At 40.1% G+C, this 27607-nt stretch overlaps 3 protein-coding genes across 4 annotated transcripts in view; 2 read left to right on the top strand and 1 right to left on the bottom strand.

Annotated features, from left to right (window-relative positions):
- The window catches only part of sobpa (sine oculis binding protein homolog a), a 28073-nt gene extending 20185 nt beyond the window's left edge, over nucleotides 1–7888 (top strand). The window contains exons 8-9 of the mRNA XM_079472426.1: nucleotides 447–2500; nucleotides 3303–7888. Of these exons, the coding sequence (XP_079328552.1) occupies nucleotides 447–2486 (2040 nt within the window). The 3' untranslated portion in view covers nucleotides 2487–2500; nucleotides 3303–7888. The remainder of the gene's footprint in view (nucleotides 1–446; nucleotides 2501–3302) is intronic.
- On the top strand, nucleotides 7889–10238 carry slc66a3 (solute carrier family 66 member 3). Its single transcript, XM_079472425.1, has 7 exons — nucleotides 7889–8352; nucleotides 8713–8795; nucleotides 8896–8965; nucleotides 9222–9279; nucleotides 9381–9501; nucleotides 9703–9744; nucleotides 9826–10238. Exons 1-7 carry the CDS (start codon nucleotides 8204–8206, stop codon nucleotides 9915–9917), a joined length of 615 nt encoding a protein of 204 aa, XP_079328551.1. The 5' UTR covers nucleotides 7889–8203; the 3' UTR covers nucleotides 9918–10238.
- Nucleotides 10239–12709: 2471 nt separating this feature from the next.
- Nucleotides 12710–27607, bottom strand: part of rock2a (rho-associated, coiled-coil containing protein kinase 2a) — a 32319-nt gene continuing 17421 nt past the window's right edge. The window contains exons 2-30 of one of the 2 annotated variants that reach the window (XM_079472423.1): nucleotides 27363–27444; nucleotides 26501–26601; nucleotides 25476–25613; nucleotides 25063–25323; nucleotides 23584–23728; nucleotides 23361–23499; nucleotides 23163–23254; nucleotides 22311–22470; nucleotides 22175–22238; nucleotides 21743–21871; nucleotides 21288–21515; nucleotides 20770–21016; nucleotides 20506–20612; nucleotides 20137–20296; nucleotides 19666–19826; nucleotides 19387–19571; nucleotides 19236–19305; nucleotides 19013–19116; nucleotides 18728–18914; nucleotides 18539–18632; nucleotides 18349–18443; nucleotides 18062–18253; nucleotides 17503–17671; nucleotides 17092–17162; nucleotides 16296–16384; nucleotides 16116–16194; nucleotides 15782–16040; nucleotides 15296–15509; nucleotides 12710–14503 (exon numbers count right to left, since the gene is read on the bottom strand). In XM_079472423.1, coding sequence (XP_079328549.1) covers nucleotides 14230–14503; nucleotides 15296–15509; nucleotides 15782–16040; nucleotides 16116–16194; nucleotides 16296–16384; nucleotides 17092–17162; nucleotides 17503–17671; nucleotides 18062–18253; nucleotides 18349–18443; nucleotides 18539–18632; nucleotides 18728–18914; nucleotides 19013–19116; nucleotides 19236–19305; nucleotides 19387–19571; nucleotides 19666–19826; nucleotides 20137–20296; nucleotides 20506–20612; nucleotides 20770–21016; nucleotides 21288–21515; nucleotides 21743–21871; nucleotides 22175–22238; nucleotides 22311–22470; nucleotides 23163–23254; nucleotides 23361–23499; nucleotides 23584–23728; nucleotides 25063–25323; nucleotides 25476–25613; nucleotides 26501–26601; nucleotides 27363–27444 — 4296 coding nt within the window. In that variant the 3' untranslated portion in view covers nucleotides 12710–14229. The remainder of the gene's footprint in view (nucleotides 14504–15295; nucleotides 15510–15781; nucleotides 16041–16115; nucleotides 16195–16295; nucleotides 16385–17091; nucleotides 17163–17502; nucleotides 17672–18061; nucleotides 18254–18348; nucleotides 18444–18538; nucleotides 18633–18727; nucleotides 18915–19012; nucleotides 19117–19235; nucleotides 19306–19386; nucleotides 19572–19665; nucleotides 19827–20136; nucleotides 20297–20505; nucleotides 20613–20769; nucleotides 21017–21287; nucleotides 21516–21742; nucleotides 21872–22174; nucleotides 22239–22310; nucleotides 22471–23162; nucleotides 23255–23360; nucleotides 23500–23583; nucleotides 23729–25062; nucleotides 25324–25475; nucleotides 25614–26500; nucleotides 26602–27362; nucleotides 27445–27607) is intronic. The other variant, XM_079472424.1, reaches the window with a different exon arrangement.

Here is a 27607-nt window from a genome sequence, read left to right as displayed (position 1 = left end):
AAATAAGCTTTGCTGACTCAAACAGATTAGAGTAGTGTGTGTGTGTGAGTGTGTGAGAGAGAGAGAGAGAGAGAGAGAGAGAGATAGAATAATAATGATGCACAAGAAATGACACCTGCAGTGGTGTAAAACTGAGGATCTGTGTTTAACTGTGAAAGCTTAAAGTTTGAGTTCATTTAATATTTCATGACATAAACCACATTTCTCTTCACACTTTGAGTGTTTGAGTCCTTGTGTTTAAAGCCACATTCACTGTGTATCCTTACATTGATCTTACATTTTACTAAACACACCGACACGCTTTTAACATGCAGAAGTACAGTCATACTTTTCCAGTTATGTTGTTGTTTATTATGGATGTTAAAATTATTATTTAACATGGATAATGTATCTAATGTGTTGATTATGTTGTTCATGTGTGTACTTTGCGGTTGTTCATGTTACAGGTCTGTGATTGGTGCAAACACATCCGCCACACTAAGGAATACCTGGATTTTGGAGCAGGCGAACGGCGTCTCCAGTTTTGCAGTGCAAAGTGTCTGAACCAATATAAGATGGACATATTCTATAAAGAGACTCAGGCTGCACTGCCAGGGGGATTGTGTAACCCGTCTCTCCCTGCGGGAGATCCAAAATCAGAGAGTGGAACAGGTGTACAGCTCCTTACACCTGAGTCCTGGAGCTCACCTCTGAATGAGCTACGCGGTCGCAAGGCACCGTCACCAGCGGGCGCCACCTCTGTAGCTGGACCCTCAGGATCTGGGTCACCATCCGAAACTGGAACTGTGTGTTCATCCTCGTCTTCGTCATCATCTTCATCCTCGTCTACGAAAATCCCCACACCACGGCCGCATGAGAGCCCCATGTTACCGCACCCTCCCCCACCGCCTATATCTGGTTTCCACCCGGCTTTTGGGATGCCGCCTGGCAACCCGCCGATGGTCATGACTCCCCGTGGTCCGGTTCCTCTTCCTATCTTTATGGAGCATCAGATGATGCAGCAAATTCGCCCACCATTCTTACGCCCTCCTGGCCCCAACAGCCCTCATTCCAATCCCATGATTCCCGGAATTGGACCGCCACCCCCTCCTCGGACATTGGGTCCTTCGTCAAGCCCCATGCACCGCCCGCTGCTCTCTCCCCAGGTACACCCATCATCTACTTCAACCCTTTCTGGAAACCCTCCAGGTATGATGTATCCACACCCCGGCACCCACATGCCAGCATTGCCTTTCCCAGTTAACATGATGCCAGCTGGACACATTCCTGTACCGCCCATTATGAATTTTGGTATGCCTTCTCTTGCCCCTTTAGTGCCACCACCAACATTATTAGTGCCCTATCCAGTTATTGTGCCATTACCAGTGCCCATACCCATACCAGTGCCCATACCATTCAGTCCGCAGGCATCAGGTGATCGGCCAGGAAACGATGTAACGCTTCCCAACGCTGCAGGCGGGCGCAGTAATTCACAGGCACCACCCTCGTTTTCTCCCAGCTCCTTTAAAGGGGACAGGAGGGACTTTCACCAAGCCCCGCCCACCTCAGATACACTCTCACCAGACTTTTCCAAGCAGACAGAGCAGAGAAGGACAAACATGGTGGATGTGATGGTTAAAACGGAAAACAATGGGAACGTAAGCTCTGGACACTCCCACAAAGACACACCAGCAGATGGAGTCATTGATTTAACAACCAATCGGCGTTCACGGCAACAGCTAGTCATCCAGAGGGCTGTTACCTGTGTGCAGGTAAAGGCAGAGCCTGGGATGAGCCCACCACCTCTACAGTTGGCTGAAGCTGAGGTTGATGGGACAGCCGGTACTAGCACAAGAAAAACAGAGGATAGTCACATAGACAGTAATGCTAAAAGCCCATTGGCTAGAGTGGCATTGCCATGTGCTGACCCCTCATACTGCAATGGCACTCCGTCTCCTTCGCAGCCAATCACATGCAGCACTAAAATTGTTCCTAGCGACATCTCAAAAACTGAGCCTGGCTCTGCTACGCCCTGCAACGTGATTGTCAACGGGAGCAGTAACGTGTCATCTGCAGAGGGTTCAATCAGGACTCCACCGTTAGATCATCGACCTCTGGTGGAGCCCTGCCGCAGGACCGCCGCTTTGTGTGACGAACCCGCTGCAACAGATCTCGAAGGAGAGGACCTAAAGGAAAACAGCTGCCTTGCAACAGAAAAAGACTCAGCAGGTAAGAGGAGTTTAAATGACCAGTCCGCTATTACAACAGGGACAGGAGAGGACAAACCGCAGAGCCCTGAAGATGTTCCATCTGGTGAGGACCATGCATATGCTCTGCCTCTAATGCCCAAACCCGGCTGTGTCATTCAGCCCGTGCCCAAACCTGCTGACAAAACCACTGCCATCCTGCCATGTGGCTTGGCAGCTCCATTAACAGGAACAGTGGCTATGGAAATGGAGCCTCCGCTGAAGAGAAGGTGTCTGCGTATCCGCAATCAGAACAAGTGACACAGAACGGACAGGTGAGAATCAACTGCTTTTTATCTTTAGTCAGTAGGATTTTAAAGTTTTAAGGTTTATACTTTCCGTTTACTATAAGGTTCACTTAAATTTTTCTCTTGACTTTACAAACCTTTTGATCTAAAGCTGTTTACACCTAAAAATACAAATTATTTCATCATTTATATAAACCTTCATGTTGCTCAAAACATACTTAATCTGTGGAACAGAAACAAAGACATTTTGAAAAATTGCACCCTATATTGTTGGGTTACCAACATTCTTCAAAATATATTTTGTGTTCTGCAGAAGAAAGAAAGTGGAATTATGGGTAAAAAAATACAAGAATGTTCATGTTCAAATACAAGAATACATTTCGTTGCACTGTACTTGTATGTGTGTAATGACAGTAAATTGAATCCAATCCAATTTTGGGGTGAACTATCCCTTTAAAAGTATTAAATTAGTTTTCTAGACCAGACACATTGTTTGTGTTTTTTAAATATAGAAACCCCATGGTTACATTTCTGTTATTTCATAGTTTTGATGAATGTATGTATTATTATTATTCTTAACTGTGAACCAAATATTAATATATAAAAATGTACTAACTAAATTTGTACTTTATTTACATTTTTAAAAAAGCTGACAAAACAATCAAAAAAGCAATGCAAACAAAAACAAGATACACTTTTCAAAGTTGCAATAACTTGTAATGTCTATGTGTTTCTTTCCAGTATTAATACACAGATAGTTCTCATATTATTCTCTGAATTGACTTCATAAGCCATTTAAACTGAAAAAAGGTTCCTTCTCCTCCTACAGATGTGGACAAGTCATCAAATGAATGAAGACGATTGCACTGCAGAGACCATCAGCTGTCCACAAACTCACAATCCTGTCGATCAAAATGACAAACCTGTTTCTCTACTCTTCCCCCAACACACACACATTGTGACAATATGCAGACATATCATCCAGATTGGACAGCAATCTGTTTTATCTCCATCCCTTTTGGCTTAACAGAGAATGACACAAAGTGTCAATCTGAAAACCCGACTGGCTTTGATGTTTGACCTTCAATTGCAATGTCTTGAGGCACGAGATGATTCCCATCCACTTCACAACCTCCATCCATGACGAGCTGAGCTCCCCCACCCCTTACTGGGTGAAAGCAGTATTACAATGCTGCTGCAGACTACAGTGCATACAGTACATGAATTTCCCAGAGCTGCCATTGGTCCACATGGCCTGCATCTCTTGTGGTTTATAGTGATACGAGTGTCAGTCAGAGAGGCTAAATACAGACCAGAGCAGCACAAAAGATGCATAATGAATACAAGAAACATCCTCAACTTTCTCTCCGCTCAAATCTTTCCCTCTCACTCTCTCTTCCTTCTCTATGTGTATCTCCAACACCAGCAAAACACTGTACTTTTTTTCTTCTGTCTCTTCTTCTCCAGTCTGAGGGAGAAGTGTTCAGCAACCGGACACCAAAAAAGACCTCGAGACAAAGACACACTCTGGAAGGAGGAAAATAATTACAGAACAGAGAAATGGGATGAATATTCATTTTATGTTTAAAATGAAACGGAAAATGATCCTCTGTTGGAGCTTGATGGACAGATGACAGAAAACAATTGAAGAAACATGGATTGTTTGCTGTTTTATCTGCGGATACTTGTGCAATGGCAAATTCACTGATTTGATTGAGGAAAACAGGGTACAGACCTCAGCAAGCATTATAGCCAACTGGTAAAATGGCTGTTAGCCTTGCGGACATTGGCTTGGAGACTGTTCCACCCACATGGCAAAAACAGCTAGCCGATTCAGATAGATACACGTCACATAGCTCAATGAATAGTTGGTCTAGCACTGCTGGTGGGTTGTATACTGTACACATTGTTCTTATGGATCAGATTGCTAAAAGGAAACCATCTTCCATGGGGACACTTGGGTTTGGTTTCTCATCCTTTATATCAGAATCCATCTTTCCACGGTGCTCTTGCTAAAGGTTTAAATGAGAACAACCTCTCCTGGGTTTTCTATCGGTGTACAGTCAAAACCAGTTGAGTGTTTTGGTCAGCAGTGAGGTGGTGTCAAAGGTGCGTTCACAAGGTTTGTTTTAGTTTTTTAAGCTTTTTTGCCAAATCCTAATCAGTGCTACATTACATTCATCACATCCTGCTATGGCAACAGAAAGCAGTTTCATTCACATTTCCAAGGTGCCTCGGTATAGAGTTCACACACAGGATGCCAAGAACATTTTACTAAAAGGTAGAGGCCGATTTGGTTAGGTGGTCGAAGAGCCAAAATGATATTTGTTACAAAGAGTACTGTAAGAGCTGAATGCATGGCTAGCAATCGTATGCATCTGTTTTTTGTTTGACAGCAGCCAAGTTTTAAAAGCCAGTGTGTATGTTTAAAAGAGCGAGTGCCACATTTCTTTACTAACTTTGGGCAAATGCATTTTGACAAAACAAAAGCAAATTTGCTCAAATTATTTTGGAAGGATAAAGTGTTGTCAAAATGTTATAAAAAAAATTCCAGAAAGAAAATGCAGGCATACATGAAAAGAGGCAGTTAAACTAAAGTAAAACTTCCTGAATGCAATGTTTTTAAGTTGCATTTGTTTTGTTTTTCTCAACTCGCCATCTGCCAGTACTGACCCAAATCTCCCTACAGTACTTTGACATTCAAACTTGACCACTTTTCCCAGTTGCCCTCTGGTTCTGAATGATGTTTAAAGAGCAGTGGATTCCCTATTCCTCTACTTTTCCTGCAGGATTTGGTTTCACAGTGGTATATTTTTTAAGAGCAGGCACAGACGTCTACTGAGTAAGGACTGGATTTCTCTCTCGGGTTCCTATGCGGCTAGGTCTCATTCCAGTGTCAGATTTATACACACACATTCCTGTGTCAGATTTATTTTGTCAGCGCTGAAATGGTCGGCCTCTGTCTGAGTAGAAGTGTAGAGTATGGATTGATAAAAGGGCAAAGATGCACAAACCACATTTCAATTGGTTAAACATTTAATTTATGCATCTAAAGTGAATTAAGTGAATTAAAAGAATACATTTTTTGTGTTCCCTGGAAATCAAACCCACAACCTTTGCGCTACTTAACACAATGCTGTACCGATTGAGCTAAAGTGTTGAAGACTGAAAAACAGCATTGTGTGTCTCATTTTGACTTAGATCTCCTCCCTCTTTATTTCTACATCACTATCTCTCCTCCCGTTTCATAAGCAGTGTTTTCATTTAAGCTATCTTGTTTTCTTTTTTAAATGACAATTAAGTTATTGCCAAATATAACATCATGTAAGTTTGTTTTCTGAACTCTCCCAGCCTTGGCTCTGCTTGGCAACCACATCCGTTACCATGACTACTTAAGTCATTGCTAAGGAAACATTTGATGCATTCATGTGATGATGAATTAAGAATCCTGTGTCAAGATGGATTATGTCATTAGGATTTAACACTCACACACACACACACACAGTGCACAGTTTAAATGAATCAAAACTAAAGTTTTAATGTATTCATAGCACTTATCCTAGGGAAAACTAGCCATCTGTTTACCAACACATAAGAGAAAGTTATTTAATTAGATTACGGTTATTCCGTAATCTAAATAAAACTGTCCTCCTGAATAAACATGAGCGCATACCACTATAAACCTCCAAAACACCAAAGATTTAGACATGAAATATGATTTTTTCACTCCCCCGTGTGTGTGACCTTGCTGTTGTAACTAGAGCAGCACAGACTGGGCTGGGACAGATATAGCTCTGAAACTCAAAACTGTTGTAGTGTCTGCGGTCCCACACAGACAAGACAATGACACCAGCAGAAAAATGTGTGTTTGAGTGGGTGTGGGCCACAGCAGATGATTCTGTCCTTGACAACAACAGAGATTGTGTGTTTACATTGTGAGATCATTGCACTTTTGGTAAACACTGTAAAAGTACATCTATCCCCAACAGAGAGTTGTGCACACTCACAGTATACATCTGATCCAATTCCCACACAAGATTTCATTGCCATTATATACATTATACAGTAGCATGTATTAGAAATTGTTTTAAACCATTTTTCATTCTGCATTATTTAGTTGCGGTCCTGAGTGTTCAGCACCCATTGTGTCCATTAGGGGGTAATGAAGTCTATGAACGAAGCTGTAAAGCTGAACTTAGATTTAAAACAGTTCAAACAATCCTACCTTAGAAGAGCGTTGGCTAAAGTGCAATACTGTAATCCAAGAGCGTTTCAAAGTATATACTATAGAGGCGCCTGTTATAGTGGCCAAACTGTCTTTCAGCTCTGAAGCTGGGTATAGAAGGAGCATTTAGCTTTTTCATTCACCAAAATTAGTCTAAAATGTTCTGTTTAGTCAGACAGGGGAACTAGAGCACTGCTTTGGCAAAGGATTGGCCCCACACACAAAAACATACACCAACTCCAAAATACCAGCAAATCCACCAGTCCCATCCCTCACCATGCACTGTTATGTGAACGAAAGTAAATATAATCAAAGCAAAGCACTCCCACCTCACTTCTACTGCAATGCTGTAAAAAGTAAAGGAGAACACTTATGTCAGTTTTCACAATGATCAAAGCATGAATCAAAAGGGAATTATCACAATATTCTTGTAGCCATGCAAGAGGCATTTACGATCGGTTGGCTTATAAACAGAACGGCTTTGACAACAGCCAGAATTATGCAACAACAAATTCCTATTTCTGCACTCTGTGTGAGAGGCACTATGTCTGTGTAAACCGAAAACATAAAAAGAAGCAAGCTGCAGTCTTTAAGGATCAAATGTTAAAACCTTTTTTCAAGGTCGAGATCTGAGCTGCCTTAATTCTTTGTGTGCTCTGTAAGTAACGCCTGCTTGTTTCAATCCCACTTTGTAAAAACACACAAATAATAAAACCAACTTTGTTATCTGGGTAGTATGGATGTATAGATGCTTTGTCTGTATGAATCAGAGATTTTGCTAAATTTGCTCACCATCCCCTGACCCCAAACCCTTGTACATTTCCCCTTGTTGTTGTTTCTCAATCTTTTTTGTGTACTTGCAGAACATTTTATAGTATTATTTATTACTGGCAAGCCTTTGCATTTGCAAATAATAATAAAAAATTACAAGAAAGATGGTTCTTTGAACAGGGTAGCAAGAGGCAGCCAAGCTGCCCAATGAAAAGTCTGTGTGTTTGTTTTTGTTTGTTTATTTGTTTTCTAAATTAAGGAAGGAAACAGCAAGAGCAAAAGAAAAAAGATAAACTTGTCTTTTGATTATAAAGTTGTTTTAAAACTTGTTGCTTTCAAATGTATAATTTTTGTGTTGTAACAGTATTTGTTTAATCCAGTGAATTGCTTATTAAAACAAATAAATAGAGGCACACTCCAATTCTCAAAGTCTTAATCTTTTTAACATGAACGCAACGATGAGCGAATAAATCATGTGTTTTGTTGATATTTTGGCGTAGTTGGAATATGTTTTGAAAAACAAGACCCAAGAACAAGAAAAGACACTGAACATACCGCTGCAGAGAGAGAGCGCTACGGGTACTGCAGGGGGTCAAATCTGTCAACGCCGATGTGTGCGGAAGTGATGCTGGTGATGCTGCTGCTTCTTCCAAGACGCTAACAGCTGGAGAGTTTTCGTGCGTGGATCATACTCCGCCAATTAAGCACCAAGAGTCTACAGTCAAACTCTTCCAATGATGGACGGCAATCCGGCGCTGCATTTCGCCAACTTCAGCACCCTGTTCGTATGCATGGTGCTGAAATTCCCGCAGATATTCGTGCTGATGCGGGCCAAAGCGACCACTGGAGTCAGTTTGAACAGTCTGCTGCTGGAGCTGGTCGGGTAAGAACTTACAGTAACTGTGACAATATGGGCATCGCTAATTTACATCATCTATAACATACTAACTTCACCATCCACACCGGAAGTAAGCAGGGGTAGCCCGCGCGTGTACATATGAGTGTGTTCATTTTAATGTAATAACAAAAGTTCAGATAAGTGAGCAAGTAACAAATATCTGAATCGGGCAACAGTTTTTTGTTGATAACTATCAATTGAATACATTTGAATTGAATCCGCCATTTAATACAAACATTTCACTGCGTATTTAATCACATAAAATGCACAACAGCATACATATCTGTATATCATATCATAGTTTCATGTGGAATTTCGTGTTTCTATCCTTTTGTGTGTGTTTAGGTTTATTGTGTTCATGTCCTACCAGATGTACTATGACTATCCACCTGTCACGTACCTGGAGTATCCAATCCTTGTAGCACAAGGTGTGTAGGCCTACTGATCCTCGGATGTTTTGAGGCATCAAGTTATCTTCACATTTGAGGCTTTGAGTTTGTGCGTTAACCTCTGTGTGTGTGTTTACAGATGTTGTTGTGCTTCTTTTGATTCTACATTACAACAGGAACCTGAAGCACGTCCTTATATATGCAGCAGTGTATCCTTCTAGTTCATGAAGCTTAATTGGTAGAGACACTAACATGAGTTTGTTACTCTGGGATTGCAGAATTGATAATATTTATACACATCGCTTTGGATAAAGTGTTTTGCTAAATGTAGATACATACACATGTACAGCTGGGCAGTTGCCAGTTGCTATTCAATTTGTATTCCTATTACCCAACAATACTTGAGAAAGTGCAGATGGAAATAAATGAGAATATTTTAATTTCATCCTTCACTTCAATAATAAGGTTTATTGGTGGATGGCAACTGCTTACAGTTCAGAAGTGGGTGATTGATCTGGCTATGGTGAGAACACTCCAATAGTGCCCTAGTATTCAAAAACATCTGTTTTGTCATGATTAAATCAGTTGATAAAGGGCACAAAAATAGTTTTTGCTCTCTTTCAGAGTCTCTGCACATTTATCAGTGCAGGCAGTAAACTGGCACAACTCCAGTGCTTATGGAGGTCTAAGGACTCCAGGCAGGTCAGCTCTCTCACATGGGGCCTGGCCACGTATACATGCCTGGGTAAGTGACACCGCCACGTGAATGAACAACTGTTTACACATTTACATGCACAGGACATGTATTCACATACAGGCAAAGGCACTCGTGTCATATGTAAAGAACACTATAGCACCTTATGCATTTCATTAAAAAGCTTTTCCGTTTTTAACAAAAACAACATCCGTAGTTAACATTGATATTGGGTGTTTCTGTCTTTTTCAGCGAGGATCTTTACTACGATGATCACCACAGGAGACACACAAAGTCAGTAAGAGCCTCCTGATTGGATGTTGATTGTTCGGTTTTGATGTATATTAGTTTTAATGTATATTATTCTTTTTGCAGTCCTCATTCGGTTTGTTGTTATGAGCATGCTGAACATGTGGGTAACAGTGACGGTGATCTATTACAAACCCCGCTCTGTGAAACAGGATTAAGATCCGTCAATACCATTTATACACGCTCCCTACGGTTATGCTGTAAGTGTCCCATTTTGTGTATGGTTAGAGGTTTAAGAACACGGTTCTCAGACTGAATGGGATTTGGCTCAAATGATATTTCTATATAGCATTGTCTGTATTGATGTGTAACAGAATGTGATTTCTGGTAAATGTGTGCTATAGAATTACAAACCTTCTCACCATGATGCTCTTATACTCAGGGTTTTTCTAGTCATATTGCTTCAAGTATGTTTTTAGTGCAAGTAAAATAATCAGGCCACACCGTCGCAATTAACTTAACTAATAAGAAACAGCCTATTAGCAAGCTTTCTTATCAGATATTCCTATGCATAAGTGGGACGGTTGCAGCCATGTTTTAGTTAAATTTGTAGCCTCAAACTTGGACGCAAACACAGTGTTATATTAACATTCCTACCCTGAATCTAGACTTGTTTACACTTCCAGTGATGTTTCTCCCCAGTATTTACTGTCGTTTCAAAGTTTCTGTCTACAGAGTATTTGTGAACAATTTGTATTCTGTTGCTGTTTATTTAGAAACTCTACAATTTATAGTCTTTCGACTAGTAAGTTCACAATAAAAACTTGTATGATTGATATGAATTAGATTATAAACTGAAGTTCACATGGAGATATGTTTACATATGGTGAAATATTTACTGTCACTTTGTATTGAGCAATATCTGTAATTACTGCAGTTGACCGGAACACAATGTCACTGTCCTGTCTTTTGTCCTTCAATATTTCCCACCGTTTGTATGTTATGAACTCGTAAATCATTAAACTCAATTTCATTTTTTTAACTATTATAAACAATATTAAATGAAAATAAAGAAAATTCTGTCATAAATTATGAATTTCTGTTCCAAACCTGTATACATAAATTTTTTGGTTGAACGGAAAAATGTTAGAAACAGATTTCTGGAGCACAATTTCTTGTCCTGTTGAACGCAAAATGAGATAAGAATATTTTGTTCAACCAAAAAAAGAAATGTATACAGGTTTGGAACAACTCGAGGTTTAGTAATTCATGAGAGAATATTCATTTTGGGGGAACTATTCCTTGAAATACTTTAACTATCTACAACAACACATGTACAACAAACACTGTTGATATATGATTTTGTTTAAAGAAGGCTTTCAGACCAAACATTTATATTAAAACTTTACTTCCTTTACTACATTCACAGCTATATACTTCTTTGACTACTTTTGTGTACAAAAATAAGCAAATGTTATACAGGGTCTCCAAACAACACGGCTACATATGCTTTTTTATGGTCAAACAGTACATCAATATAAAACATGCAAATCTGGAGGCAGCCCATTAAAAAGTGCCCCGTCCTGTAGACCTGTATAAATAGCAAAACCACTGGTATGATGACAGGTCAATTATACGCTGAATATTCATATATATATATATATTTATATATATAGTGTAAAAGAACACAAGGATTTGCACCCACAGCACACCCAGAGATACGCAACTTTTGTTAGGGTGAAATTTCACACGCACACAAAAAACTGACCACTTCAAATCACAAACAAAACATTCTTTAGTGAACGTAAGCATGTGGTTAGCAGTCATTCCTTAGATTCACGAATACTTCAGTCATATGTTTGCAAGGGTAATCAGTTTTTGGCCACAGTTCTTATGTTAGGGTGAGACTCTATTTCACCTTTTATAAGCTCAAGAGATGCGTGTTTCACTACAGAAAAAAACTTCAGCTCAAGTTAAAATTTTCGTTCTGGTTTCAGCCTGTGGCCAAATAATCAAAGTCATAAGTCAGAAACACAAGATCTCTATCTTGATATATCTATCTTGATCCCTGTTAATTGTATAATCATGTTCTTCTCAAACAGTTTCCTGCTCAAATTACATTCAACTCATGATGTAGTACAGGGCTACACAACTCTTGCTTCTGGAGGGCCACTGTCCTGCAAAGTTTAGTTTCAACATCTACTCAAATCAAGGTCTTCAGTATTACTTGCCAAAGACAACCAGAGATAAAGCTTAACTGGGATAGTGGCCCTCCAGGATTGAAGATGAATAACCATGATGTTGGGACTGAAGAATAGAAGAACCGTATGTGATGCATTTCGATGAAAAATAAAACGTAAAATAAAAACATTGTAGAACAATAACAAACTACAGTTTCATTGCATTAATGAAGGTAAAACCGTTTCATACAGTATAGTGGTGTTTGCTAGCCACGTGTGTCTTGTACTACTGTCTACATTCAGCCTTTAAAGTCAACTGGAAAAACGCTACAGCCTGATTGCATCGGGCCGTCATCCACATTCTCTTACGTGTCCCTAAGACGGTCCAGTGGGGTTCTGTCCAGCCGATTCAAGTCAACGCTGGCCTTCAATAAGATGTTTGGTGTGGTGCTGACCTCTCTGTTCTGTGTAGATTTGTTGTGCTCTTGAAGTTAAAGCAACCACATGCCCAGAACATAAAAGCCATATCACGACACCAAACCTTCATTAACATTTGTGCATCTTTCACGTTTTTGGATATGCCAAAACGTGCGGAAAGTTACGACAAAGGTCTTTTGTTGGTGTGACAGGAAGAACCCCAAATCACCAGATGTATGTAGCAGCACCAGATGCCCAAAATAAGGTTAGCTAAAGAAGAAGGGAGAGATTGAAAAGAGAAAAAAGGGAGAAAGTTAGTTTCACCATATTTTAACCCCAGCCAAAACAACAGACTAAACTAAAGCATGCATTGCTTGAAAAGGAACATTAATACACCTGCAAACACACACAAAAACAGGGTCACAGACTTTTATTTCAAAAGATAACCAAAAAGTAAATAATAAAAAATAAAAATGCTGTTTTTATACACACGAATCGCTCTTAGTCATTTCCTTTTACATTACAGTGACGTCATGACAAACACTTCACACACTAAACCAACATATTCAGACAGACTTATTTATTTATTCAGAATGCTGTCGTGGAGTCCTCTCGTCTCATCTTTGGAGTGTCCAGTCTGGGGGGACTAGGGCAAGAGGGTCAAAGGTCAAACAAGAAACAAGCAGGCCAAATCCAATTCTCTGAAAAAAAACCCCTCTCCTTTAGAATTTAATATTTCAAAACGCTTGAGGAACTGTTCAGCTCTATATTCAAGAGCATCTTATGTCTTGGAAAGTGGAGAGGGTGTTTATAAGCAGAGGAATTGGTTCAGAAACGTCTCTTGGGTTATGGCAAATTCTCCATTTCCCATCTTGACCACACAAACAAAACACTCTCACACATGCTCACATCTGCTTCAACAGCAACCAAATCCCACTTTACGGCAAAGTATGCAAGCACTCCCTGGCCGTGTTCCAAAACCTAGCGAGCAGCTTTGCTGTCTACATAGGCACTGCGGCATTTAACTATTAAGGGATTCATTTGAAATGACAGAATTATACATTTTCACAATGTATAAATATTTTAGTTGTAATTTCTTTATGTAGATTTTAGTTTATAAACAGAAATCACAGCAATGCATCATGTGATCTGTGGTGTGCTCAAATGCTCCCTACATAGGCAGCTGACTGGGTTTTGGAACAGGTTTATGCAAGTGTTTACCCTGATACAACCCTACACATGCTCCTTAGAAATTAAATGTGTGGTCATAATCTACATCATCCACGTCATCCAGAGCCCAGTGCCAGTCCTGAAGCTCCAAATCTGGAGTCCTGCAGGTGGAAGAGAGCATTCAAACCTTTACCTTTACCCATATTATGTTTACTGGCACAGTTTAGAGGTAGTTGAAGGTGAAGACACACCTTGGCATCTTAACTTCTGAGGTAATTTTTGAGCCATTTCATCTTATGATGTGCCACTTCCTGAGGTTTAACCACGCAGTTTGTTAAATTTGCTGTTTTTAAAGACAGTCTTAAGATTGGCATTCAATTAATGTTTCTGTTTAGAACACAGTATCAAGCTATGGAGCTCTATGTGAGAATGTGTAAAAAAATGCACCAAAGCATATGATGCAAAATTGCAGTGTGTAGCCTTAAAAGTATTACCAGTCACAAAGAAAAAAGTGCTTTGTTAGTGCACAAGCTGTTTTCTTGGATTCGCCTCAAGCACAGTAATCCCACCAGCGTAATACAACACAGTTCAAGCTTTATATCTGAGACCTGGTTAGTCCAAATTTGCCATAATACGAGTTAACATGCTAGTCAAGTACCGCGACTGTACCCTTCAATACTCTCAAAAGATGGTGGTTTCTGAAGCTGTCCCGTAGGCAAAGGAAAGCGACACATTTCGTCCAGTTTCCAAGGCGGCCATCTTCTCACCCCGTGGTGAACTGGGGGTTGAATCTGTCTGGAGTACATGGTCTGAGGTCTTCCTCTTTTTTGTCCATGTGCTCTTTGTGACACTTGATCTGACATCTCTGACATTCCAGTGCCAGAGGCGGTTTGAACATGTTCCACAGGGGTTTGGTACAGGCCTCACAGTTTGCCGGGAAGTGGTAGAATAAAGGGATAAACTCATGACCCTTGTGGTAGATGAAGCCAGATTTCTCCACACATTCCGTATGCTGTTCCCTTACGGTGCGTGTAAACCTGTGTATCATAGAGTAGTGCTCGAGTCCGTAACCAGTGGCGAATAATGTTGTTTCTAAAGCAAAAGCTGCTACTTTATTTCACAGCCATGTTGGTATCATGTTAAAGGGAAAGTTCACCCAAAAATTATACATGCTAATAGGACAGTTCACCCCCCAAAAAATTCTGTCATCATTTACTCACCCTTGAGTTGTTCCAAATGCTTATAACGGTTCTTGGGCACGATTGACTACATAGTAGGAAAAATTACAATGGTAGTCAATAGTCAATTATTTTCTGTTCAACAGAACCAAGAAATGTATAAAGCAATTGTTCCTACTATGAAAGTAAATGGTGACCAAGAACTGGTTGTTGTTGTTTTCCAAATATCTTTCTCTGTGTTCATCACAACAAAGCAATGTATACAGATTTAGAACAACTTGAGGGTGAGTCAATGAAGACATCACATTCACTGTCCCTTTATCTGCACATTTTTGTTTTCCAGTGCATGACTTTTTTCCAAGGACAACATTTTTTCAACATTTTTTCAAAATCACAAACAAATATTTTCGGAACTTAGTCTACGGTCATACTATGTATGTATGTATGTATGGCTGAATTTCTGAGTAAATGATGACAATTTTAAATTTTGGGTTAACTGTCCCTTTAAGGAATGTTATTGATCTGGCTGCCAACCATGAACATTATTGGCTGAACAAAGTTCTGACATATCGGAGTACTGACACCGCTTTAAGAGTTGAACACAGTTAAATAATACACAGTTGCTATTGAAATAAGCATGACAAACCTCACCTGGGTTTGCTTGGTGGTATTTGTCGACTGGGTCTTCTCATGGATTGACTGGTTTGCACTTTAACGGGAACCCTGGGAGAGGAGCGGTGAGGGGCATCTGGCACTGGAGGTTTTTTAGGGATTTTCTTCATCAGTCGACTAACCCACTTCTGTTGGTCCTCTTGAGAAATGGCTAACAGCAGCAGATTTTTAGCCGTAGACACATCATAGTTCACTGGAAACAGAGAAAGCATTGAAAAGAAAAGGGGGTGAGGAGGTAGCAATCCAAGATATGCACTGAATGATCAAATATATGATAATATTATAGTTTTAATGCACTGTAGGTCACTTTCGCTAGGCACATCATGCCATGAGCATAAATGTCAATGTATGTTTTTAATTTCTATAAAACAAAATCAACAACTACTCTAAGTACAGTATGTTAAACCAATAACTATATGTGCTGAAATGTTTATGGTATTAAAGTATGCGGAACATTATTTGTACCTTTGCAAGGTGCGATGATCTCTTCCTTCTTGTCCATGTGGTCTTTGTGGCACTTGATGTGGCATCTCCTGCACTCCAGGGCTGGAGGTGGTTTGAACATGTTCCACAGGGGTTTGGTACAGGCTTCACAGTTAGTTGGGAAGTGGTAGAGGGTCGGGATGAACTCATGACCCTTATGGCAAATGTAGCTAGACTTGTCTCCAGGAAGAGCCTCGAGTTCTTGATCCTTCTTACTCTCGCCCTCATTAGCATACAAGATCTAGGGAACCAATAAAAAGTGATTAGGAAATTTATGAAAGTGTGCCACCATATAAAGATGGATCAATGGTCAAACCTGGAATATCCTGGGGATCTCTTTGGCGTCAGCACGATAAACGTCTGATGGGGTTACAGAGCGCACATGGAAAAGTTTACTGTCAAGGAAACAGAAGATGATAGCAGATGATGTGGAGTCAGTCAACAGTATGTACAGTATGTATTAAAGAAACAGACAGAAAGGATAAAACCGACTCACTCTATGTCTAACACCATGTAAGGATTGGAATGCTCTTTGTCCTGTTCGCTGTTGTAGAACAAAATCTTCCTGCTGCTCACAACAACATACTTCAGGAATAAAAAGGAGCAAAACACTCACTGAAACGCTGCATGATTAACAACACATGGATTTCTGATGCATGTGATAAACACTGGTATCAAGGTACATGACTAGCATTCTAACTTTTTTGGGCTTGTGTTTATTACTTAAAAAGCCACTTGATGACAGTGAAATACACAAGGTACCTACAGTTTACTGTTGATACTTTTATGTTCGATCTTTGTTCTTGAATTAAAAATTCTGCCCCCTTATTTCAACACTTTATGACTGTCTTTCTTCCGCAAAACACTAAAGAAGATATTTTGAAGAAAGTTGGTAAGCGAACAGCACTGGCCCTCCTTCCCTTCTATTGTATGGACACAAAACTAATGCAAGTGAATGGGGGCCAGTTAACAACATTCTTCAAAATATCTTCTTTTGTGTTCTGCAGAAGAAAGAAAGTCATACAGGTTTGAAATGACAAGAGGGTAAGTAAATTATGACAGAATTTGTCTTTTTGGCTGAACTATCACTTTTAGAATTTCTCATATTCGTAGGTATCTTGCCAATGTTATAATTTGAAAAATCATAAAATATTTGTTTTGACATTTACAACCTTTTTACTGTTACATTCACAATTATTAATATAATCGTATATATATAATTATATAATATAGATATTATATATATTTATAAATTAATTCTTGGATGTCTCCTGAGTCTTTGCTAAACGTACCTTTCTTTCCCACCCAAAGCGTTTGGTGTTGTTTCTCACAGGTAAAGACAACCAACCCTCCAGCCTGGTCTCTGCGCAAGAAGATAATTTCTTTAAAAATAATTACACAAGCTTGTGAGAAAAGCCTGCCTAGTTCGGAAAAAGCTGAGGACCACGCAGGTATAAGTTCACACGTTCATGCATTGAACTCCATGCAGGTCACCTGTGTGCTTAGGCTCTGAGGTGAAAGAAGAGTTGCACTGAGAATATGACCGAAACTAAGCGGGTATAAAAGAGAGTTACATGGATACAAAAACAAAAGAGGAAAGTAAATAAAGAAAGTAGTGAAACAGAGAAAAAAAAATGTGTGACCCCTGTGAAGACCGTCATTCAAAAAAATACACAAGTTTAGAAAATAACAGAATTCTGTACCTGCAAGTGATTCATCCGTGTCCATTTCTGGGCCACTGCTCATACTGGCTGAGTCAAGAGATTGGATATTGAGAGAGTTCAGCAAGCTGCGCAGCTGCTCAATATCACTGTCTTTACTGTCCAGAGCCATCTGTAGCTCAACGCGCACCTGCGACTCTTCCGCCAGTTGCTGCGGGAGATAAAGAAAAGTAATAAACACATAATCCATTGAAGACGCAAATTCTTGACACGAATATCTGTGTGCAGATTGTATATACTTTAAGGGCCTTAAAGGGGTAGTTCACCCAAAAAATGTGCTTTATTAATGGTAACAAATGAAGATATTTTGAAGAATGTAGGAAAGCAAAAAGTTCTGGGGCACGTTTGAATACCATTGTAATTTCCTATACGGTGGTCAATGTGGCCAAGAACTAGAGCGCTTTAGAGACCAAATATCCCTCTCGGTGTTCACCAGAACAAAAAAATGAATACAGATTTGGAACAACTTGAGGTTGAGTAAATTATTTTTGGGCGAATTGTCCCTTTAAAGGCAAGTTTGAGTAGTTCAGTAGCATAGTACTGCTTGCATGTCGTTGATTTCTCTCTGGTATTTGATGATGGTGCTGTTGAGTTTCTCCCTCTCTGAACGAAGCTCCAGCTGCAACTTCCTGTTCTCCTTCTCCTTCCTTCTGACATCGGTATCGTTTCCACGGCGACTGCTTCCACCTCTGACCTCCTTCCTGTTCATAATCTCTGCCAGTTTGTTTACCGCCTAAAGAAGAGGGTAAAAAGATTATTAAATTAAGCAATTACATAAAATAACACTCACCTGAAGTCTGAATGGTTTGCGTTTTAGTTGTGGTGTACCTGTGTTTTAAGAGTTCTCTCTGACTGCAGCTGTTTCTCAAGAGTGAGTTTCACCTGCGCAACGGTCTGCATTTCGTTCTTGATATTCTGCAGGTCTGAAGATTGTAACAGAGAAATAATTTGGTGTGTTCTATATCCCTTACTGTCAGGTACATATTTAACATTTATTTTAGCATGCAGGAGATCTTACTGTCTTGCGCCTCCTTAAGCTTGTTGTTGAGTTCCTCCTTCTCATTGGCCAGGTTTGCCACATCGTTGGTCAAAGTGCGATTAGCTTCTTCTAACTATATAGGAAATACGTCAGTTCAGAGTCAACACCATCCAAGATTAAGACCTGCATAGACCACTGCGACCCCAGCAACAACGTTATGTAACTCACCGAGGTGATGGTGGTGTCCTTCTCCGAGAGCTCCTGTCTGTGTCTGGCCATCATTTCTTTGATCTCCAGCTCCTTCATGATCTTCTCCTTTTCCAGGTCGGAATACTGCTCCTCCGCAATGGAGCGTGCCAGCTGCTCGGAGTCAGCTTTGGTAAGTGTGATCTCCAACTGGGCTGCAAGAGAATCCCTAAAACAGAGAAGTTCATGGAATTGAGACCAACATGGAAAACCGTTTAGATTTTTCAAGATGTCTGTCATTTCTACAGAGTGTTCAAAACATTTTACCTCTCCTCCTGCAACTCCTGTAGACCCTGCTGCATGTCTTTATAGAGTTTATTTTTTTCTTCACACTCTTCCTTCAGCTCTCGCACCTGTGTCTTATACAGCGTCTACACAGCGAGAGAGAGAGAGAGAGAGAGAGAGAGAGAGAGAGAGAGAGATACAAAGAGTCTGGTTAGGTGCTTGTTTTTGGACCCTTACAGGACTTTGAGTAGTTAAAAGCTCTTACAGAGAAATACTGTTCTGCCTCCAACTGGTCCTGAAGCTCCTTCATCTGTCCATCAGAATCCTGACGCTCCCTAGAAACACACGCTCTCGCGATTAATTAATGACATCACTAATGGTAATAACTTCAACAATTGCATACGCGGGTCGCATACTTGCGCAGTTCCATGTTTTGTTTTTCCAGGCTGCGTTTGATGTCCAGAAGGTGGTTGATCTCCTGCTTGAGTTGTTTCTCTGACGTACGCAGGGTGCTGAGCTGCTGGTTCTGAACCCTCAGGTCATTCTGAGTCAAACTCCGTTTCTGAACTTCCTGCTCGATCCTCAGAGTCAGATTCTTCACCTACAACACAAAGAGAGAGAGAAATAATCTGTCCGTTAAGAAACAAACACACGCTGTACTACACACACACACACACACACAAACACAAACACACCTCTTCTGTTAGTCTATCCTTGTTTCTTCTCAGTTCCTCGAGTTTCTGCAGTGACTGTTTGTAGTCGCAGTCCAGCATGGAGTTCTTCTTCTCCAGCTCTAACAGTCGGTTCTCCACACGCTGCTTGGAGGAACGCTCTTCCTGTAGCTTCTGCTCTAGCTCTGCACAAACACACAAGTAAACAATTTATTTGATTTCAGTCAGTTTTGAAAGTCAGACATCTTTTAAACGCCTGCAATTTATTGTGCTTAATAGTGCATTTTACAGCCATATGCCATTACTAAATGATAAGACAAATCCAAACGTTGTTTTCATTCTGTCAATACCTTTTTGAAAAAGGTTTATATGCATGTATTGTGCTAGAAGGTAAATAGTAAATAATAGTAACAGTAACATTGTCTTGATATATGACAACACAAACAATTAACAAGTGCTTTTATTTTCTTAAGAGGTGTATTTAAACGGTCATACCCTTCACAGCCTCAGATTTGGCTCCTTCAATGGACTCGCTGATCTTGTTCTTGTCTGCGAGTCGAGCTTTTGTAGCCTTGTGTGCCGCCTCCTCCTGCTCCAAACCTTGCTGTAAAACCTTCAGCTTATAGGTCATGTCAATCTCTTGATTGCTCTTCTCCTATTTGACAAATGTGCAGAGTGGGAGGTCCATTAGAATGAAAATAAAAGGAATGTTGATTATGACATTTCACACAGATTTTTATTTATTTAAGATCTAACCTCTCTGTAATGTTTAACAGAGTATACACGAGCCCAAGTCAACCGTTTCCTACAGTTGAAGACTTTTTACAGATTACACAAATGGTAGGGAATTAGATGTCTAGTAACCTTTTCCAGGTCTGTTAGTTTCTCCTGAAGTTGTCTCTTTTCTGACTCAGCTTTAGACAGGGCCAGTCTTGCCTGTCTCACCTCATCCTCCAAACCAGTGATTCGTGCTACAAACAGAGGGTATAAATATCTTTATACATTAGTTTTATTCATCCCTACAGCCAAACCGAAGCACTCTTGCTCATGTTGAATTGTAAAAGTTTATGTTAGAGGTCCAAAGAGTCAGTCATGTAACAGATGTTCAGAGCAGATACAAACTCTTACCCTGCAGATCAAAGATGGTCTCAGAGCCCTGGCTGTGCTCTCGTTTCTCTGCGTCCAGCGCCGCCTGAACGGTGATGTTCTCTCTCTCCAGCGTGAGCTTGCTGTTCTCCAGCATGCAGTATTTATCCTGCAGTTCTCTCACATGAGCCTCCATCTGCTGCAGCTGTTTAGAGTTCTCGGTTTGAGTTTTACGCAGCCTCGCAGCTGCATCAGACTCTGCTCGCAGCAATGCGTTCGCCTCATCCAGCTGAAAAAGACAGGTTTGTCATATGGATATGGAATACATTTCTTTTGAATAAACAACAACACAACTATTCACCTTCTTTTGTCAAAACTACGGAAATATAATACAGACAACTTTGAAACAATAAAATAACAACAAAGACACACTGGAGTCACACTAAAAAAGACTAAATGCTTTTGAATAAACTCCAACTGATTTCTCATGCTAAGCTGATGAATAGCAAAAGTGTCCTTCCACATCCAGGATGTGAGGTCACAAACCCCGCCACACAAACCTGTTTCTGAAGGTGAATGTTCATTTCATTGGAGATGTGCGAGTTCTGGTTCTTCTTTTTCATCTCATCCAGCTGATCCCTCAGACCGTTCACCTCGTTCTCCAGGCAGCGCTTGCGTTCGGCTTCGCTTTCGGCTCTGCGGTGGCTCTCAACGCTCTTGTGTTGCAGCAAAGCGTTCTCTCTCTCCAGCTGCCTCAGAGACGTCTCAAAGACTTTCCTGCCATTTATCTACAAACGCACGTGCAAATACACATTACAAAAAGAAAAAATTATGGTTCATCAGATTCAACATTCTATCTTAATGCGCCAAGCTGCTGCATTGCTTGGCAACCATAAACAGACTAGAATAAAGGTAAAGAGCTATAATACTTAAGAGTTATTCTATTTATCAATATGAATGAATGTAGCAGACATCAGAATAGTCATGTTTATTTCTAAAGGTGAAGCACACTTACCTCTTCATCGAGTTCTTTGGTGATCTTCTCCAGGCGACTGAAGTTGTTTCTGTATTTTTGCTCCAGTTCATCTTTGGCCTGCATCTCATTATTGAGCTGCTCCTCCAGACAGTGCATTTTCTTCTGAAGCTGAGAGGAAAACAACACAACATTGGACCTTGTATCTCGAATGCGTGTGTTGTTATTAATAGAAAGAGTATGAACACTTACAGCTAAATTGTCCTGCAGAAAAAAAAAGGAAAGAAAAAGTTAGGATGAGGTTTCGAGGTCAACAGTTTTGTCAGTGTTTATCAAGTCTATTGCAAAAAATCTAAACAGTAAAACTATGCTTTTTGTGAAACGTAAAAAACAAGCTCCTACTCCTGAAAACAGCATCTCATTACAATATCAACTCAGTTCTACATTATGCTGGTAAGGTCGAGTGTGTTGTACCTCTCTATTGCTGGATGTGGGGTGGTCGTTTTTCATTGCGGCACTGTTGACAGCGTTCAACAACCTGCAACAAACACACATCAGGTAATCTACAGCAAAACAGAACAAAAACACTTTGATTTAAAACAACTCTTACTGGTCTTCTTTAAAGTAGGTGAAGCCCACGAAGGGCAGCTGATTGCCAACGAAAGCTTTGGGTGTAGGAAAGGTCTCCACTTCTCCTTTATCCTCTTCTATCTCATCAAAATTACTAGTGTCTATGTCACTGCTCAGTTCTGGAACTACAGGTGCTGCAGCTGAGGAAAGAGACAGACAGCCAGGTTTAACAACAATGTGTATGTTTAGTGGAGTTACAGGGCACTGGCTAACGGGGTATACGTTTTCTTTAGACATGTTAACCTCTTGTTGAGCTGAAATGATCATATTGGTTTCATACCAGTGAGGGAACACAGGAAATAAGAACGGACAAGGGCTGCACAAAATGGAAGATATGCGATAACTAGCCAAATAACCTGATATACAATCTTTGTTGAAATAAAGTTTGTAAAATATATTTGAGCTATATTAAGATATATTTAAAAATAGGAAATTAAATACTGTAAGCAACATACATTTCACATTATTTCTGTCAGAGCAGGCACATGCTCTCACGCAAACAAATGCAAAACAAAACATACACGTGCCAGTCTACCTTTTATCTTCATCGACCTAAAACTGTATAAGCATTTTAACGGTTGACTTTTTTATGAATTAATATCAACCAGTTATTGCCTACCATTGGAACATGCACCCTTGCAATATTTCTATCATTTCTATATATTGTCCAGCCATAATATTTAGCTTTAGTTGTTGCTTTATGTCACATTCATAATCTTTTTTTGTGAATTCTTGCTTTTGTTTTAAATTAAGGACGAAAACTGCTGCAAGCCTTTGCATTGTTTTAACAGTAGTATTCTTAGTAATGATATGTAGAACACGTTTCACTCACTCGTTCTTAAGGTGCTAAAGGTCCACTGGTCGTTTTTGAAGAAAGGATGTCTTTTAATTTCCTCCACGCCACTTCGACCCAAGCGAACTTCCCTACAACGCAAAACCATGTGCTGTCAAACTGGTGCAAACTTTGAGGAGTTAAGCATACAGAATCAGATGGTCATCTTCAAACATATGTATGCGTTTAAGATCTCACCTGTCTGTAAGGAAGGCGCAGATGATGTTTTTGGCTTCTTGAGAGATTTCAACATCATCAGGGAATTTAAGAGAGTTCTTATGATCCATAATCTTACTGTAGGTCCCCACCAGTGAATCGGCATAAAATGGCGTATCACCTTCACAAACAAAGAGGTGTTTATCTCATGAAATAAATACTGCGGACCCATGCTTTGGACAACACGCACACGTTCCTGACTCACCGACCAGCATCTCGTAGATAAATACTCCAACTGACCACCAATCACACTCGCGTCCATAGTAACCGTCCCCTCCTTGAGACTTAAGAACCTCTGGTGAGATGTAGTCAGGGGTTCCGACCGCAGTATCACAGTGAACCATCCCTGTCTGTAATCAATTAATGAAATATCTTTGAACACCTTTCAATAAACAGGCTTCTGAAACTAAATCTTGACTTAGGACCAGTTTCTAGGGATGTAGTTCTGCAGCTGTACTGTAGATGGCACCACATGCTCACACAACCACTATGTAATGCTTTACATCATTAGGTGGATGTTGGAATATGAAGACAAACTCAGAATTAAAGGGGTAGTTAACCCAAAACTGAGTCATCATTTACTCACCCTTAGATTGTTTCAACCCTGTATACATTTCTTTGATTTGTTTGACACAAAGAAAGATTTTGAAAGGATGTTAGCTATTTTGTTTTCAGGAAAAAATTGCTAACATTCTTCCAATATATCTTTCTCTGTGTTCATCAGAACAAAGTCATTTATACAGGGATGAAATTACACGAGGGTGAGTAAATGATTACTGAAATTTCATTTTTGGGTGAACTATGCCTTTAAACCTCGGGGTAAAAAATATTCACTCAAAAATGCTTCCCTACCATAGATATAAAGCGTTACCCTAACAGTCTTTTTAATTGAATGTAAAATAACATTAAGTGAAAATTGCGCAGATAAATGTTATATAGAATGTATACTTTGTGCTGTGTAGTCTAGGTCTATCTGACATTAATAATCGAGTAGATACAGCTATTTTATTTATTCCATGTTTTAATTTGATAAACAACAGCCTGTGTGTTTTTTATGGTTAAAAAACAAATGTGTTTGCAGTGGTAGAGAAGATGGAGCGATTTTAAAACCGCTAGAGGCAACCAAAACAATAACATTAGTTTTTACCATCCCAGATTCTTAACCACTGGATTACCACAAAGATGGTAATAACACTAGCACAAATGAAGGAAGAAGTTAAAGGGACAGTGCACCTGAGATTCTGTCATCATTCACAAACCCTCAGGTTGTTAAACCCTTATGACTTTCTTTTTTCTTAAACACAAAAGGCAGAACATTAGGGACTTAATGCATCTGTCACTATTCATTTTAATTGCAGCTGAGTAGCATTTTTGACCACTTTGTTTGTTGGCCTGATAACAGAAACTGTTTTTGACTCGAAATCTTCATTCAGCTTCAACTGTGCTTTTTCGCATCAGGCTGACACCATGACCCCTGAACCCACCTGAGGACTTCCTCACTCGGACATACAGGAATGAAAAGACTGCAGAGGCTTTCCAGGTCCTTTAACTGCATGCCGGTTCTTGTCCAAACTCGACTTTTGAACTCAAAGTATGTAGCAAGCAAGAACATTCAGGCAGGGCTCTACAAGACAAGCATTTCACTTGCATTCATGACAACCCCAGACACGCCCTAACCCCTCACCTCGTCCATCTTCATACATGTCCCAAAGTCTGCGAGTTTGAGATGCCCGTGACTGTCCAGCAGCATGTTGTCTGGTTTTACGTCTCTGTGAATGAAGCCCATGGAGTGAATGGCGTCCAGAGCCAACACAACCTCGGCCGTGTAGAACTTTGCCCATTTTTCCGGAACGTCATACGTGCTGGTGAGATTCACAAGATCCCCTCCCGGCATGTATTCCATAACCATATAGAGAGAGCGGTCATCCTGGAACGCACAGCACAGCTGAGGGCCACACGGATTCGGGGGGGCACGTGAGAAGGAAACAAGAAAGAAAGAGTTAGGTTAAACTGCGTTGACAAAGATGAATGCAGGTGTATATGCAAATTGTTTTCCTAAAGCTTGCGCACGTGTTCAGTGTTATTTGGATGTCTCACCTGTACGACCCATGGGCTGTCTGCAAATGCCATGATGTCACGCTCCTCCCAGAAGAAGGCGGAGTCTGAGCGCTTGATCATTTCAAACTTACTGAGCACCTTCATCGCGTACACCTTCTGAGAGGCCTTATGCCTAACCTACACACATTCAAGCAAAACACAGATAAATACACACATACCACATCTTCATCAAACAACTTCTGCAGTCCTTGCGTCTCCCTCCCACAAAACAACTTCAAAACACAAATAAATACCCCGTGAGAATCTGTTTGCCTGTTAGACAAACAAGGCGCAATTTAAACCGCCCTCTGTTGTTGTGTTTCTGGCGTAATGCACCCACACAGGCCCTGTCAGAAGACTGATGGAGAAGAATACTGGGTAATCATGTTGTTTGTGTCGACAGGCTTGTTCAGACGCGCCCCACTGCATCCCTCCTCTGACTGTCACAAACACACCCAGAGAGGCTACAAAATACAAAACTACACACACACAGTCTTTCATTTATATATCGGAGTCCTGTTCAGGATGAATGCCTACAATACATACGCTACACCTGCACAGATACATTGTATGGATATCTCCAAAGGATTTCTTGTAGAGATGTACAATATAGTACCGCAATACATTTTTGCTAAAGGTATAGTTAAACCAAAATTCAAAATTCTGTCATGAGTTTATCAGCCGCATCTATCATTGTTGGTGACAGGCTGGTATATTTAGGGGGAGGGGCCCACATTCTTTTAGCCAATAAGAAATGCTTATTTTTTTTGCTGACATTTCTTTGGAGGGGGACATTGTGAAACGGGGGGGGGGGTTTGTTTTTTTATGTATAGTACTGATATGACCCCACACAATGCAGTGCAGTGGCTACGTTGTCTCACAGCAAGGAAGTTCCGAGCCAGGAAGCCTTTCTGTGTGGAGTCTTAAGTTTTCTCCTATGCCGATTAGGTCAACTAGATTTCATATGTTGCCCATAGATTTGTATGAGAGAGTCTATAAATGCAGACCCTACACACTTTACTCACCAGCTGAACTTCTCCAAACGCTCCTCTACCAATCACCTTCACTCTTTCAAAGTCCTCCGGCTTCATCTGGAACTCCCGAATATGACGCATGACGGTTTCATCTATAACACACAACACACCCACATCCAATTTATCTATTTACTTCTGTCATGTCAATGATGAACCATCTTCCTTGTTTCTTCACAGAGGATTTCTAGAGGAGCTTAATATAAATCGCATAACATTCAGTTATTCGGTAAAAGAATCAGTGAGCATGTTTTAGTGTGTTAGGAATAACAGTTATTAGTAGCCAGTTCAAAGAGAGTTCACAGTCTGGATGAGAGGACTGTTGAATAACACTCTCCTTGCCAAACTGCACATTATAACATCCACACGGCCCTATGGTTTCTATGACGACGGACAGAATCAGGAACAAAATGGAGACCAAATGTGATAATTAGTCAAAGTTTAACAGCTCATGAATAGAAAACACAGCATCAGCCGTTCAACATGAACTGATATCACACATCACTCATGACACATGAAAGAAAAGGCAGGTGTGATATGAACCACATTATTTTAGCATTACATGAGCAATGAATGACAGCTGACAGATTTTACAAGTCTATGGTGAGGTCGGTTTGAAGCTTATATATTTCTGACGATTCTATTTTTTTTAAGATTATCATAAATGTTCATAAGAATAATAAATGTTTGATGATCTTGGAGCTTCTATTTTGCGATAATCTAAAAGCCTATGAAATCAGCTGGTTCAGCCCAAACTGATGGCATGTTAAAGGACGTCTCATTACCAAGGTGTCATCTCATAATGGGTAATAGTAAAGACCTCTCTCAAGACCTTTGCAACCTTATTGTTACTCACATCTGTTTAAGAAGGTCTCGATGTTCTTATTTTTACGCAAGGCCGGAAAGTCGAGGTCCAAGACAAGAGCATTCATGGAATCCTGAAAACAAAAGACAAACACAGAATAAAACATTAATGAACATTATTCCTGAAAATTTAATTCACTTCATAAATGATTTATTAAAAATACTTTTTTTTTTAATTATATTAATTATATAAGGCCTGTGGGTGTAGTGTAGGACAGTAAACTGATGGCTAGGAAA

The sequence above is a fragment of the Barbatula barbatula genome (genome assembly GCF_947034865.1).
Source record: "Barbatula barbatula genome assembly, chromosome: 14".
Taxonomy (NCBI): Eukaryota; Metazoa; Chordata; class Actinopteri; order Cypriniformes; family Nemacheilidae; genus Barbatula; species Barbatula barbatula.
Note: the sequence above shows the minus strand (reverse complement) of the source record. Positions and strands in the feature narration are given on the sequence as shown.